The 17500-nt window shown below is 38.1% G+C and overlaps 1 protein-coding gene across 1 annotated transcript in view; it reads left to right on the forward strand.

Annotated features, from left to right (window-relative positions):
- The window catches only part of TLL2 (tolloid like 2), a 2712623-nt gene that overhangs the window by 2158235 nt on the left and 536888 nt on the right, over positions 1–17500 (forward strand). Inside the window, exon 10 of the mRNA XM_044056577.1 lies at positions 16554–16656. Coding sequence (XP_043912512.1) covers positions 16554–16656 — 103 coding nt within the window. The remainder of the gene's footprint in view (positions 1–16553; positions 16657–17500) is intronic.

The following is a 17500-nucleotide window of genomic DNA, read 5'->3' on the forward strand; positions in this document are numbered from 1 at the left end:
TATGTTTCACATGTCTACCGGGACTCATTTCCAGCATGGTCTGGGAGTTGCAGTTTGGAGCCATGAACAAGGGCTGTAGGGCATATTTGGCATTGCCTGCAGCACACATATTTGTTTCCTGCTTGTTTGGTTACTCTGTATGTTATCCAGTGGGCATAACTCATGTGCTTACCTACCAACCAGGTGGATATCACCTACACTAAATTGAGCAGCACAATGCTCTGTCTGTGAATCCCAGCCATTATGTATATCTGTCTGATGATGTAACTATTGTGTAGTTAGTTCAAGCTGGGTTGATATAATAAATTCAGGACATGCCTTTACAAGCTATATTTGTGCAAACTGTATTAGTAATCATTACTGAAAGTTATACAGAACTGTATTGGGAACAGGTGTTTTTTTCACAGAGGGGTGGTTTCTATATGGAACATCCTCCGTGAGGAGGAAGTAAAGTGAAGATTATAGGAAATTTAATCTGGCAATTGACTGATTTAAGACAATGTCAGAGATGAGTATTTTGAAACAGAAAATTAAATGTGATGCTTGCATACCACCAGTATGTTCATTTTGTTGGTTATTGTTCCAGAACCTCTTACAAAAGCTTCCAAGTCAGAGTAGGCCTGCTATATCTTGACCTCTTGTACAGCTTGATGGCAGTCCTAAATATTTAGTGACACTTTCTTGAACCAGCTTGTTTTCTGATTAGTTTTTCCATGTAAACTTTTAAGTCTGTCAAAAACGTGCTAAGCTGCTAATACATTTTGTAACATTATGTATATAATTGAAGACTTCTCACATTGATAAATGTATTTCTGTGATCCTTCAATAACAAATACAGTGACAGGTAAGACACACTGTAACTTCAGATCCATGTACAGATTAACATTATGCAGCAAATGCTTTATGATGAAGTACAACGTTGCTGCCCTGTGTTTGTGCATCAGTGTTATAACTCAGTACAACAGCTTGAAAGAAACAGCCTTAGTTAAAAATATGACTGACTTACAAATTAGTCAGTGGTATTAACACATGTTGATGTTTTACTCTCAGTAGCTCTTTTCAGGTTTATCATTTTATTTAAAACATATATAGGCATATGAAATATGCAGAAAGAAAGTTGGATTTAATTATTGTTGATAAAATAAAAGTGAGTATGGCACTTGGTGAAATTGAGGATGAATGTTCCTATATGTGTAGGATTCAAGCTTGTGAATGAGTATTGTGACTGAGGCAAAGCAGTTGACAGCAAAATTAAGTTTGCTGTGCATGTGTGGAAGGCTTGTACACAGGAAAGAAAGAAGATTGATTTACTGGTGCTGTTTATATCCTTCTGGATTTAATATGCCTCTTTTCTCAGTGCTAGTGAGACCTGTTTTAGAGTCTAATTATATGGTGTGTAAAAATGAAAGGCTAACACAACAGTAGCTGAGTATTTCACAGAGAATTAACCAGAAGGATAACCCGAGTGCCTTTTGTTTCATTTCATAAGAGATGAGAGCAGCTTGGACTTTTCTCTCTTGCATATTGCCACCTTTGAGAACTGAACTGGTGTTTATGGAACACTACACAATAATTTTCTTTTTGAATAATAGGTCTTAAAAGACGGTATTGCATATGCGGTCAAACCTGAGTACTGTAGCACACTGTGTGTGGTCTAAACTGTAGCAGCTGCTTGCTTTGTAGCAAGCAGATTGTTACAATTTAAAAGTTAGACAGTTTTTTAATCTAAAATCTGAGCACTGTCGCATTCTGCGCAGGCAGGGTATAAACTGTAGCAACTGCTTGCTACATTTGTAGCAAGCAGTTTGCTACAATTTATAAGAACATTTTTTTTAACTAAAACATGAGTGCTGTAGCTCTCCATGCAGCCAGGGTATAAACTGTAGTGACCGTTTGCTACATTTGTAGCAAACAGTTTACTACGAATTATAAGAAGAAATTCTTATTTATTTATTTTAATAAAAGGGAGGATGGTCAGGGGCAGGGCACAGAAACAGGACCTGAATGACTGGGCAGGAGGGATGTTGGTGTGTAGTGCATCTGGCCATCTTGTTGGTGTGGCAACAGAAGGAACATATTTTTTTTCTCTTGTCAGTGGAAGAGCTGGGGGGGGGCATGGTTCATGGAACCAGCACATGATGCTGCTGCTTCCACCTTTGAGACACATATCTCTCTCACCATCATGCCCTTTTTATGTTGCAAGCAAAATTTAAGTCCTTGGATTTAGTGGTTCTGATGCTGTTCATTTTGGAGATGTGCAAAAGGTCCATCGGAATTGGATCCAAAGATGTCTTGTATGCCTGACATAGATAGCCTCAAAGTAACCTGTCAGAGAGTGAGTATAAATGTAAGGCTTTAAGACGATCTGTGTTGGACAGTGTGCTTATACCCCAGATTCTGGTAGATGTTCCAACTGTTGCATATTCCTGGTCAGGTATATGCATAAGTAGGCATTATACATAATAGTAGGTTTGATAAGGGCCAAATATCATGGCATTATGACTTTCTTAGACCCGGATGCAATGCCATAAGTTGGGCAACATAAAATGATTTTCACACTCCCTTGGCCACATGTTGGTCAAAGGCTAGGTTACAGTCTACATATATTCTCAGATCCCTGACTACCTGGTCTAGTCTAAGGAGTGTCTTATCGATGGAGTAATTAGCCTTGGTGGCTGTTTTCTCTAATGGCACTGTAATGTATTTCTTGGCATTAAGTTTTCATCCATGCCTTTGAATCCAGACATTTATCTGAGTTAAACCCTCTTGTAAGATGTTTATGTCATGGAGGAAACTGTGACAGCTCCCAATCTGCAGCCATCACTATACAAATTGCATAATAAATTTTATTTTTATTATTTAGCATGTTCATCTTCATTACATCTTCATCGTCATCATCATCCTCATCTTCATTATATCTGTATCATCTTCATAGCATCTTCATCTTAGTCATCTCAGTTATCTTTGTCATCATCATCATCATCATCGTCTTCACCTCATATTCTCCAAATGGAGAGATAAGTAAGCAAGCAAACAGGAGTAGTATTGTTGAAACTGAATTCATCCTCAAGTCTTGGTGAGTACCTTCACGAGTTGGACCCTGTTTTTCACAAAAATTTCACCAAGATGACATGGATATATAGATTGCATTTATATAGCATATATCATGGACAGAAGTAGGTCAGAAATTAAAAAAGATAGCTGGGTGCACAAGACCCAGGATAAAAAAGCGCCCAATCCTGGTAGGCACACAGGTGCCAGGTCTGGAAAAAATGATAGTATAGAATCCTCAAAATACGGAAACATTCCTACAATGGGGCCAGGCCAAGCCTGGGGGAGGATGGCCCCATGTTGTAGAAGGAATTAGCAGTCCACAAAAAACTGATAGGCCAAAGAAGAGCTGTAAAGACGATAGAGTGGACTATTAGGATAACAAAGAAATTATGTATTGTTACTATTATGCAAAAAGCCTGGAATTTCCAGACCCAAGATAAACAAAAAGACTGAGAGAGAAATTAGAGGAAAGAAAAATACTTCCACAAGAATAACCGTCAGAAGCTTCAAATACAAATTTGTGTTTTTTAATACAACAGATTTGTGAAAAACAATATATACACCAAGAAACGTTGATCTGTTTAGAAAAAGAAGCATCTGAGGAAGTGCAAAAATATAAACAACAAAACCTAGAGATTTTTGAAAAGTATAAAAAAGAAATATGGACATGGGAAAGAGAATTTGATATGGTGCAATATTTATGCAAAGACGAAAGCTAAATTAATCAATATAAAGAAGGCAGCCCCCAAATATATTCTAAGAGAAATATAGGCAAAGGCATCCAGATATGAAAAATTTCAAAATAAAAAAAAATATGACAGAGGGAAAGTAGAAAAGAAGATTAGTAAAATAGAAGTTAAAACAATAAAACCTGAAGTTATGGAGTGCCTGCGAAGTGAAGGATTTGGTGGAGAAGGTCTAACACAATTTACATCACAGCATGATGGAATGAGTCCCCAAAGAAAGGAGAAGCAGGAAGATCATGAGACATCTGAAAAAGAAATATGGACATGGGAAAGAAAAATATTTAATAAAGTGCAATATCTTTCCAAAGAGGAAAACAAAACTAATCAATACAAAAAGAGCAGCACCAAAGATATTTGAAGAGAAATAAAGGCAAAGGACACCGAACATGGAAAACTTTACAATACAAAAAAATAAGAAGACAAATAGAAAAAGTAGAAAAGGAGATCAGTAATGGAGAAGTTAAAGAAATGACGTTATGGAGTACCTGAGCCATATGAAGATATTTTGCATCCTTCCACAAGGAACCAGTATAAATGTTCACTGCTGAACTGCAAGGGAAGGAACAGGAAACTGTGGAAACTCTGATGCAGTCAATGTTGAGGCATGATAGGCCAGTGAGCCCCCATATAACAGAGCAGTGGATGGCACAGTATGAAAGTGAAGAAAATGTACCACAGGATGATGCTATAAAACTTTCTACAGAATGCCCGCAGGAAATGGAAAACAAAAAATGTGCCCTCAGTTTAGAAGAGAATTATCTAAGAGAAGAGTTGCTTGATTTAATACAGGTAGACATATTAAAGTCAATGAAAGAAATAGACTCCAGAAGTTCAATAAAACCCAAAAAGTCAGAAGTCTGATAAAACAAATGAACACAATAATTAGGACTGTCCATTGAGATCTATGTGATATAACAGAAGTAAACAGAATATATTATTGTGAAGCTAAATTAATAACTGATAAAATTCTACCACAAGAACGCAGGCAGGAGAGGCCTTAGGTCAACTGGTGCCCTAGGCAAAAGGGCTCCACAGCGCCCCCCCACCACCACCTTGTGCTCCCATCCTTGTCTACCTACACCAAATAAGTACTGGAAAAGCACTCCTGCTAGAGCGGCATCCTAGGCAGCCGCCTAGTTGGCCTATGCCTAAGGCCGGCTATGAATGCAGGGTACTATAAAGGGGGAACAGATCAACAAAAATACTTAGGTGAACGTGATAAAAGCAATGTGCAGTATTAGAACAGATCAGGATCTATCATGCACTATCGCAAATAAACTAAAAATCTCAGCACAGGCGGAAAAACTTAGAAGATACGCAGATAAATATAAAGGAAAGGTACAAAATAAGCAATTTATTGATGACCCAAAAAAGTTTTATAGAGAACTGGGAAACAAGGTAAAGACTGCCAAAAAAAGAAGAAACAGATACATTTTGGAGAAGTATCCATGAAGATCCTGGGGAACATAACAAAGATGCTAAATGGATAGAAGAAGTAAAAGAAAGAATAAGAAGTTTAAAGGTACAGGATACATTTGTCTGGAGTGTTTCTCCCCGGGCCTCCACTGAAAATAGGCTCGTTTCTAGTCAGACTTTCCTGGTCAAAAAATGTTAAAAAATAAAAAAAAATGAGATGAAGTAACAGCTAGAGAAAATGAAACAAAGTTAAGAAAACCCTCTTTGGAAAACCCCAGGCCCAGATGCAGTACACCTAACTTCTGCTTAAAAGTATTGACATCTTTGCACGAAGATTTAGCCATGAGTAAGAACTATTTATATGAGCACCCTGAACAGGCACCAACCTGGCTAACAACAGGAAAAATAATGCTCCTACTTAAGAGTGAACCTGAAAGATACTCTAAAAATTAAAGACCAATAACTTGCTTCCGAGGACATATAAACTATACACTGTAATTGATGCCGACAGAGTTTATAGTCATTTAGAAGAAAACTCAATTATACTTTTTTCCACAAGGGGGGAGCCACCACGGACCCCAGGAACTACCGCCCCATTAGCCTGACGAGCCTGGTCTGCAAGGCCATGGAACGTATAATCATGGAACTTATAAACAAAGACATTGGTAATCTCCAAACTCTGGATCCCATCCAGTTCGGGTTTGTAAAAGGCATATCATGTCTCCTAAACCTGATAGACTTCTTTGAAGCAGTTACCAAAGCCATAGACAAGGGTAAGGTGGTTCACACAGCCTATCTAGATCTTGCCAAGGCTTTCAACACCATCCCCTACTCTGGAATTATAGTTAAACTCACTAAACTAGGTATAAATCCCTATGTCACAAGATGGATTGCCAACTGGCTCACTGACAGAACCCACACTGTGAAAGTAGCAGACTCCAAATCCGACTTCAAATCAGTGACAAGTGGAGTACCACAGGGTTCAGTCCTGGGTCCTTTCCTGTTTGGTATCTACTTATCTGAAGTACAGGCTAACACAAAAGGTCTTTGGCTAACGAAGTTCGCAGATGACTGCAAACTAGGAGCCATAATCGAAACTCCTAACGATGTGGACATCCTGCAAAAGGGCCTCACTGAGACAGATGCCTGGTGTCAAAGCCATGGCCTCAAGCTCAATGCTAAAAAGTGCATTGTCACCTCCTTTGGTAAAAACTCTGTACCCATGAACTACAACATAGGCAGTAGTATACTTAACACTGAAAGACACAGGTGGACAGTAGTCTCTCCTTTGATAATCACATTGCCACAGTAGTCAGGAGATCCTTCTGCGTGGCACACCTCATCACAAAAGGTTTCTCATCTAGAAAAAAAGAGGTCATTGTTCCCCTCTACTCATCACTCATTAGACCCATTATAGAGTACAATGCCCCTTTTGGTATGTACCTCACAAAACATCTACAACAACTGGAAAGGCTGCAGAAATACCTCACAAAGAGGATTACTGGCCTCAAACAGATGCCCTACGCAGACTGTCTCAAAAAACTCCAGCTTTACTCCATTGCATATCGCCTACTCAGAGGTGATCTCTGCCTAACATACAAAGCTATGTCAAACCCAGAGCTGTTGGACATGCTCCACTTAAAGAAATCCCAGTCCCTCCGAGCTACATGCTCTAGAGACCTAAACCTTGACACCACAATAAACAGAACATGCCGGAGGGATAGATTCCTGTCCCAGTGACTTCCCATACTATGGAATAAACTACCTATCTATATCAAACAAAGCTCCTCATTAGCACTCTTCAAGAAAAATCTTGATGATTGGATGGGAAATAGGAAATTCACCCCGGGGATCACCTCTGTGGCTCTGCTCGACAGTGGCACAGGACAATAATTTTCTTGGGTGGCAAAAGCCAGGGTACCTTTTTGGCTGGGGTTGTATAGGTCCCAGGGCCGATAGCCTAGTACCTACCTATGAACCTATGTCAGTAGAACAAAAGGACAATCAAAGAAAGTCATATGGAACAAAGGATCATTTGTTGTTAAAGTCATAGTGGAGAACTGTAAAAAGGGGAAGAATCTAAGTATGACATGGATTGACTACAAAAAAGCATTTGATAGTATCCCACATTCATGGATAAGAGTTCTTAAAAATGTATAAGATACAGCCTACATTGATCGACTACATTACAGTAACCATGAAACAGTGGCATACCACTTTGCAATTAAGCCATGATAAAGGACAATCTATTATTCCAGGGATAAATATTCAATGGGGGATATACCAGGGTGACTCTCTCACCCCTGCTAGTCTGTCTTGCCCTTAACCCATTGAGCTGTCTACTTAAGAGCTTAGGCAGTGGCTATAATTTGACTCCTAGAAAACAAAGTGTGAAGACTTCTCATCTTCTCTTTGTCGATGATTTAAAACTGTATAGCTCATCAGATGGGGAACTGAAAGCACAACTGCAAGTTGTCAAAACTTTTTCATATGATATAAGAATGTCATTTAGTCTTGATAAATGTGCAAAAGCAACCTTTAAAGCAGGAAAACTGCAGCACCAGGAAAATATCAGTTTGGGACAAGAAAGTGATATAAAAGAACTTGAGGGAGTGTATAAATACATGGGAATTAATGAAGGATTAGCAATAAATAATGAACAAATGTGAATAAAACTCAGTAAGGAATACTTTAGAAGACTAAATGTAATCCTGAAAACAATGTTGACATCTAGGAACAAAATTCAAGCTATAAACCAATTTGCTCTTCCTGTCCTAACTTACAGTTTTGGAGTCATTGACTGGCCTCAAAATGTGTTGGATAGATTAGACGGGAAAACAAGAAGGGTGTTTCATGCTCACCAAATAATTTATAAAAATCAGTGCATACCAAGAATATATATTCCCCGTTCCGAAGGCAGGATGGGTTTCCTTGAAATTGATTACATGTATAGATCTGCAATCGTGGGACTGCAATTATATCTGCTGACCTCAGAAGACCCAAATGTAGTGAAAGTTTTGAAACATGAGGAGAATACATGTAAGATGACTTCCCTGCTTAGTCTAGCAGAAGCATATCGGCATCAAGCAAGAATGGAAATCAAACCAGAAGTAGATAAAAATCTGGCAGCAACTGAATGTTGAAAAAACAAAAGAAAGAATGTAAGGTGAAGGACGAGGTGAGAAGGCAGGAAATGTGGAAAATGCATAAATATACTTGCAAGTATAGAAAACTTCTGGAAGAACATCATGTTGATCAGGAATGAATGCAGGAATGGGGAGGAGATGTGGATTTAAACCAAAAGATGAAAGGTTAATATTGCCAGCCCAGGATAGTGGGCTACAACAGATAAATATAGGTTTTGTAAAACAGGATTGGAAACAATTGCACACCTCATTGCTGGTTGTGACATACTAATGGCAGAAGGACTATATACTGAAAGGCATAATAATAATAATGTGGCAAGACTGCTGTACTGGGGATTTTGCAAACATGGTATTGAAGTGGCTGAAAAACACTGGAAACATGAGCCACAAGGCATCATAAAAAATGAAGTCTACATCATATGGGATCACCCATTGCCATCAGTTCAAAAGATAGATGCTAGAAAACCAGACATTTTAGTCCATGAAAAGAAGACAAAATTAGCATTGATCATTGAAATAGCCACACCCAGTGACTACAGTGTCTTGCATACAGAGAGACACAAAGTCATAAAATATTAGGATTTGTAGGAGGAAATGAGAGCAATGTGGAAGAAAGATACCCAGACAGTTCCAGGAGTAATAGGAGCAATGGGTCTTATAAAAAAGAATCTACAATTGTATTTAGATATGTTACCAGTACATGTAAGTCTGTATGAATTGCAAGAGTTATTACTGGGCACATTGTAGGTGCTGCAAAGAGCACTCCTGGCTGACATCAAAGATTGAAACAATACTAATTTCATGAACTTTAATTGTACTTTGACTTAGGAATGAGGCCCATTCTCATCATGGTTTTAGAAACCCCCAAAATTTGGAGAAATTAAAAAGGGAGTCACCATACAAAAACACAGGATAGTATGGGAAAGGAATGGGAGAAATCAAATGCCATCATGGAAGTATCAAACAGAGAAAACTATAAAGCAATTAATGCATAAAGTGTCATTCTCAGAAGAGGGAACAGATCAACAAAAATAGTCAGAAAGATAGAAATGATAAAAGCGATGCACAGTATCAGAACAGATCAGAATCTTTCATGCACTATCGCAAATAATAAAGTGGAAATATCAGCACAGGCAGAAAATCTTAGAAGATAAACAGATAAATATAAAGGAAGAGTACAAAATAATCGATTTATTGATGACCCAAAATAGTTTTATAGAGAATTGGGAAACAAGGCAAAAGGAATAGAAACACCACCAAAAAAGGAAGAAATAGATACATTTTGGAGAAATATTTATGAAGGTCCTGTGAAACATAAATATGCTAAATGGACCAAAGAAGTAAAACAAAGGAAAGGAAGTTCAAATATATAGGATATGAAATGGGATGAAGTAACAGTAAGAGAGACTGAAATAAAGTTAAGAAACGCTGCTAATTGGAAAACCCCAGGCCCAGATACAGTACTTAACTTCTGCCTAAAAGTATTAACATATTTAGATGAAGATTTAGCCATGAGTGAGAACCATTTATATGCTCACCCCAGACAGACAGCAGTCTGGTTAATGACAGGAGAAACAATACTCTTACTTAACAGTGAACCTGCAAGCTATTCTAAAAACTATAGACCAGTAACTTGCATTCCAATGATGTATAAACTATACACCGGAATTGATGCCAACAGAGTGAGTAGTCCTTTGGAAGAAAACTCAGTCATTACAATAGAAAAAAGGGGTAATAAAAGAAAGTCATATGAAACAAAGGATCACTTGCTGTTAATTCATAATAGAGAACTGTAAAAAGGGGGAAGAATATAAGTATGGCATGACTAGACTGCAAAAAAGCATTTGACAGTGTCCCACATTCATGGATAAAAGAGTGCTTAAAAATGTGCAAGATATACCCTACACTGATCGATTACATTATGGCGACCATGAAACAATGGCAGACCACTTTGCAGTTAAGCTCTGATAAAGGACAAATTATTATTCAAGGGATAACAATTCAAAGGAGGATATTTCAGAGTGACTCTCTGTCACTGCTGGCATTTTGTCTTGCCCTTAATCCATTAAGCTGTCTACTTAACAGATTAGGTCAAGCTGTAATTTGGCTCCCAGAAAACAACAAAATGTAAAGACTTTTCATCTTTTTTTATATGATTTAAAACTGTATAGTTCATCAGATGAACTGAAGAACAACTGCAAGTGGTCAAAACCTTTTCAGATGATATAAGAATGTCATTTGGTCTTGATAAATGTGTAAAAGCAACCTTTAAAGGAGGAAGGCTTCAGCACCAAGAAAGCATTACTTTGGGACAGGAATGTGATGTAAAAGAACTTGAGCAAGAGGGAGTGTATAAATATTTGGGAACTGATGAAGGATCAACAATAAAACATGAACAAATGAGAATAAAACTTAGTAAGGAATATTTCACAAGACTTTAATACTGAAAACAGCATTGTCATCTTGGAACGGAGTCCAAGCTATAAATCAATTTGCTCTTCCTGTCCTAACTTACAGTTTTGGAGTGATTGACTAACCCCAAAAGGTATTGGATAGGTTAGACAGGAAAACAAGAAGGATGCTTCATCCTCATCAAATGATTTATAAAAATCAGTGCATACCAAGATTATATATTCCCTGTTCTGAAGGAGGTATGGGCCTGCTCAACATTGATTACATGTATAGATTTGCTGTCATGGGAAAGTATACATATCTGCTGATCTCACAAGACCAAAGCGTAATGAAAGTTTTGAAACATGAGGAGAATAAATCTAAGATGACTTCCCTGCTTAGTTTAGCAGAAGCATGTCAGCATCAAGAAGGAATGGAAATCAGACCAGAAGTAGATGAAAACCAGGTAGCAACTGAATATGCAAAAAAAACAAAAGAAAGAATATAAGGTGAAGGATCAGATGAGAAGGCAAGAAATATGGAAGATGCATAAATATAGTTGCAAGTATAGAAAACTCTTGAGCGACCTCATGTCGATCAGGATCGAACACGGGAATGGTTAAGGACAGGTGAATTTAAACTAAAAGACGAAAGGTTAATACTGGCGACCCAATATAATGGGCTACATACATGTTGGTTTACAAAGTCCATTGAGCATGTGAGAAAAACAGAGAAATGTAGATTTTGTAAAACAGAAATGGAAACAGTTGCACATCTTGTTGCTTGTTGTGATATACTAATGGCACAGAAGGACCGTATACTGAGAGGCATAATAATGTGGCAAGACTGTTGCATTGGGGATTGTGCAAACATTATAATAGTGAAGTAGTTGAAAAATACTGGAAACATGAACCCCAAAACATCATAGAAAATTATGAAGTTTGTATCACATGGGATCACCCATTACCAACAGTTCTGCCTATGCAGAAATGTTCACAGAAACCCTGTACAAGCATTTTAATAGCTGTGTAGAGACAGCTGTACTCACCAGGAATAAGTACAGAACTAACTCAAAAAACAAGCCACCCTGGTGGAATCAGAAAAATCAATCAGATGTATAATAAAAGGAAGAAAATCATGGCAAAAAATTAGTAGGTGCAACATCCAGCAGGATAAAATCACTCTCATTAAACTAAGCAAACAACTCAGAGGACAAATAAAGTCTACCAAAGCCAAATTTGAGCTAAGTTTGGCCTCCCAGGCCAAGGACAACCACAAAGCATTCTTTAGCTATGTCCGCAACCTCAAATGCAATACACAATTGTGTGCAGAGCTCATCGTAAATGGAGCCACCTATACTGAGCCAGATGATATAGCAAACGTCTTGGCTAATAAATTCAGCTCCAACTTTACTCCTCTCTCCCCCTCAACCTTCCCTCGGGAAATATCAAATATAACCCCCCCACTATCACTAGGAAACAGGTTCTTAATGCTCTCTCTAAGACCAAGAACACTGCATCAATGGGCCCAGACAATATCCCAGGATACCTTCTAAATAGCATGAAACATGACTTATCGGGTTCTCTGGAATTACTATTTAACGGTAGCCTCCAAACAGGCTTCATGCCTCATGAATGGAGAAAGGCAACAGTCATCCTTCTACACAAAGATGGGCCATTTACAGATGCTGGAAACTACAGACCCATAAGTCTCACTAGTCTTGTATGTAAAGCTATGGAAAGAATCATTATGGAGATGATCAAGAGAGATATAGTAAACCTCCAGATACTGAACCTAACCCAATTTGGTTTCGTGAAGGGCAGATCATCCCTACTCAGCCTGGTGGACTTCTGTGAGAAGGTCACCAAAGCAATGGATGAGGACAAAATTTTTCACACTGCCTACCTTGACTTGGCCAAGGCATTTGTCACAATACCCCACTCAGGCATTGTTGACAAACGCAAGAAGTTAGGAACAAATCCGTATGTCACCCAGTGGATAGCCAACTGGCTCACAGACAGGACCCAGGAATTTAGAATTGAGGAGTCCACCTCTTAAAAGAGGCCAGTCACAAGTAGAGTCCCTCAGGGATCAGTCCTTGGACCGCTCCTTTTTGGCATTTACTTCTCAGAAATCAAGGCCAATGTCAGTGGTCTCTGCCTACCTGAATTTGCAGATGATTGCAAATTAGGAGCTGTCATTGAATCTCACACTGACACAAATGTTCTCCAGGAAGGGCTGACACAGACAAACAACTGGTATCAGAGTCATGGACTAAAGCTAAATGCCAGGAAATGCATAATCGTATCCTTTGGGAAGTCATTCATCCCTGGTAACTGTCATATTGACAACACACCCCTTAGAGCTGGCTCAGTAGTCAGAGACTTAGGGACACACATAGATAGTAATCTAGCCTTTGATCATCAAGTGTCTACAGTGGTGAGGAAATCATTCTGTATTGTGCAATGGCATCTAAGTCCAAGGAAGTCATTATTCCACTGTATTCAGCATTCTTCAGCCCTATCACTGAGTACAATGCCCCCTTTGGTATGTACCCAACCAGGCATATCCAACAACTGGAACGTCCACAGAGGTTCCTCACTAAAGGAATACAGAGCATAAATAATATGTCCTATGCAGACTGCCTCAAGGCCCTATCCCTGTATTCTGTCTGCTACAGGCTTTTGAGAGGAGATCTATGCCTGACATACAGGGCATTGTCAGACCCCACTTTGATGGACCTCCTGCAAAACAAACAGTACCAAGATTACCTGTTCTAAAGACTTAAACCTTGCCTGTGATATAAATAGGACCTGCTGGAGAGAGAGGCATGTATCCCAGAGACTACCCTGTCTGTGTAATGGGCTTCCCATCCATGTGAATCAGATTTCCTCCCTAATCCAATTCAAGTGCAACTTGGACAATTGGATGGGAAACCGGAAATTCATCCCTGGTTTGGCACCTATGTCTCTTATGTGAACGACCTGTAAATGGTTCATCTCCCAGCCCCATGCTTACAGTTATCAAGGGTATCAGAACTCATCAGAGATTTGGGATGCATGGCTAGGTTTAAAAAGGCCCTTGTGGTCATTAGCCTAGTAAACAACTATGAACCTATAAAAATAGATGTGAGAAAACCAAATATAGTAGTCCATGAAAAGAAGACAAAAGTAGCATTAATCATTGAAATTGCTACACCCAGTAACAACAGTATCTTATGTTCAGAGAGACACAAAGTCATAAAATACCAGGGTTTGCATGCAGAAATGAGGGCAATGTGGAAGAAAGATTCCCAGGCAGTTCTAGTAGTAGTAAGAGCAATGGGTCTTAAAAGAATTTAAAATCATACTTAGATGTGTTACCAACACATGCAACTCTGTATGAATTGCAGGAGGAGTCATTACAGGGCACATTGCGGGTGCTGCGAACAGCACTTTTGACTAACTTCAAAGACTGAAACAATTCTAATTTCATGGACTTAAATTATACTTTGACTTGGGAATGGAGTACATTCCCGTCATGGTACTAGAAACCCAAAAGACCATATCTTTATTGTCATTTTCATTGACATCTTCTTCATCAAATTCACCACAAGTTCATTTGATCTTCCTCTTCTTATTGTCATCTTCATTGTCATGATCTTCATCATGTCTTTATCAACATCTTCATTGTCATCATCTGCTTCATCATTACTTTCTTCACATCTTCTTCACAGAGACAATGATTATTCTACAGTTTTTCAGTCCTGCACTAATCCACTCAATGTATAAGACACAAACTTTACTTTACTGTAGGGTTAACATTGAGGTGATTCAGATATCCCGTGTTCCTAAGGATGTTCATCACATAGTATGTAACTATTTATTGCAATTTTTGTTATGTATTATTACGCTGTATGCCAATAACTATATACGATACTGGGAATCCTTTCCTCCTCCAATTTGTTTTTGTTACCTTTTACTTGAATATAACTAAATGTATTGATTTATTTTCAGTTGACTAGGTGACTGATTAGGTGGATCTGTAAATTTATATGTTGAAATTTGCTGCAGACTATGGAAAATGTTGTTGCCCACTACAATCTGTTTCTCTCCAAATTTGTATAGTCAGAAGGGAGGGCTAAATGACACATAATAAGGAAGTAATTGGACAGTTGCTCAGCATACAGTAAATGCAAACATAAGTTTGTTTAGCATAGTAAACATAGCTACACTGCAGTAACTAAAGTATAAACTAGATGTTTTATAATTAGAAAGTCCAATTTACAGCGGTTGGGTGTTGATATAATGGTTAAGGTTATTACCTCACAGACACCAAGTACAGGATTTCATTCTCACCTTTGAAGGGGAAATTGACTAGACTTAAAATGGTTCACATGGACAGCTAACCTAGTAGTTGCATATGAACCCATGAACCTGTGAACATGATTGGAGCATACTTAATGCAAAAAGAAATGGCAAACATATTTTTCCACATGATCTTTAAAACTTTTCCTAGGGGGAAATGAATCATACAGTGGAACATGATTGTGTCAGGAGTGTGACACTGCTGATAGTTGTTTCCAGGGAGAAAGATAAGGATACCAGTTTTGACTGCACAAAACTAGATATGTAATTATGCTTGACAGTACCCTGAAATAGTATGATCTGTTATAGAAGCTGTATTTTATAAGAATAATCTCAGTGATGAGGTCATTCAGTGTTAGGGCAGCAATATTAAACAGAGGCAAGAATCGGGCTAGGCTTATAATTGCCCCAGGGCAGATAGCCTAGTATGAACCTATGAACCTATAATGTTGCACAGGGTTTGCAATACAAACTGCATAAGCAGAATTTTGAGCAGAACAAACTTCACATACAGGAAAAGTTACATCAGAGGTATCCATATATTAAAAGCCACAAAAATGGCATGAGGTGGTATGAGGTGGGGTAGAATGAAGGAGTGTGATTTATGAGGGAACTTACGACATGGTTCTTTTCTGAAAGGCTTGTTTATAATGAAGTGAACTGAAAATGTGGTTAGTTACATCCACTCTGGGTAGATAAGCATGCACAACTCACTCCAGCAATAAAGGGGAAGATGATCTAAACTGGGGATTAAATGATTTCTCTTTTATTGACTTCCTGAATTATTTTTTTCTACATGAGGCCATTACCTGGAAATCTCTGTACAGGAATAAGTTGTGAAGACCTTTTGCCATAAGGTTTAATGGAATGTGATAAAAACAGAGATGTAATAGGACCTTAATAACCTAAACTATACTTACAGATTGAGGTTGGCAGTTTTGTTAAGGAACAATAATATGCTCAAAACAGGCTACATACTGGCTTTTTGAACAAGGAAAGGGATATGCCATCATATAATTATGTCTGGAATTGTTAATAGCAAGATGCAGATGATGGGATAGCAATGGTGAACATGACAACCTTCATTTAGCACAATTTCACTTTTGCTTGTTTCTGAAGTACATTTTTACAGCACTGCTTTTACAGAGAAGTAGAAAAGAACATTTGATATGCGTGCCTCTTTTTTTAACCCCAGCCACACTGTAATCGCAAAGACAGGTTTTCCCCAAAACTCTTTGTGGAAGCAATTAGGAAGTGTATTGAGATACATCTTATCTCATTCAGTTTAGTTGTGTCGACAAGAAATTAGCAGCCTACTGAGAAAAAGACCTTATTTAGTTTAGTGTAATTGTATAGAAAAAATCTACATAGAACAAAATAAATATCAGTAGATATCTCTCTTAATTTGCTTCAGTTCTGCTTGGCTAATGAATGACATACTTTCTAAATTTCAGATTATTCTAAATTTCACTGCCATGGATTTATTTAAAAGTCGATTATGTTGGTATGATTACATAGAAATTCGAGATGGGTATTGGAGAAAAGCACCACTACTGGGTAAGTTTTGTAAACTTGTTGATTTCAGATTTTTGTTTATTTTACATTTAGATTCAGATAACTTGCACACTTAATGCATATTTAAATTTTAGCAATGTCATTTTTTTAACAAGTTAATGCAATTGTTTAAATTTTATTATGATGTTTGGTATGAAAGGTCTTGTGGCTTTGTGATTCTTGACATGTAAATACATGCAAGTGAAGTTTTCAAATGCTTCCTAAGTCATAAGAGAGTTACTTGTGTATGAATAAGCTTTTGAATGTATGTATGCATGCAACATATGAATGCATAAATGCTGTTAACTGAACTGTTATGTGGATAGAAATATTTAAGTAAATTTTTTCTAGGCCGTCATCTATTTACAACCATTCTTCCAGTGTCTCCGTGAGAGCTTTTGTCCTGATATAATAACTGATGACTTGTTCAGATCTATGGAATTGAACAATGGAGCCCTTGCTGTACATCTTGTGGCTGGATTGGGGTTTAGTTTGTGAAACCTTTGTGCATAGCACTTAACCAGAGTGGGCTATGAGTGAATAAATGATGGTGGTTTGTTCACACTGGGGAATGAAGGTAGCACAGTCTTGTGAACAAGAGCTACTTGTGGGAGGACAGGCATTGCCTTATGTACATATCGGGAAGGACAGGACATTGGACTGCTGAGCACTGCACTGTAGCTGACTTGGTGCTGAACAATAAACTCATAACCTAGCATTGCAAGATTTGCTGTTGGGATGTCTCCAATGATTCCCAGAGGTCAGACACACACAATTTAATGCTTCTGTCCAGGATGATAGGTTTTGGTGGCCAGCTTTTGCCTCTCAATGATTAAAAAGAAAAGAC

The sequence above is a fragment of the Protopterus annectens genome, chromosome 14.part0 (assembly GCF_019279795.1).
Source record: "Protopterus annectens isolate FY-2018-M chromosome 14.part0, PAN1.0, whole genome shotgun sequence".
Lineage (NCBI taxonomy): Eukaryota > Metazoa > Chordata > Ceratodontiformes > Protopteridae > Protopterus > Protopterus annectens.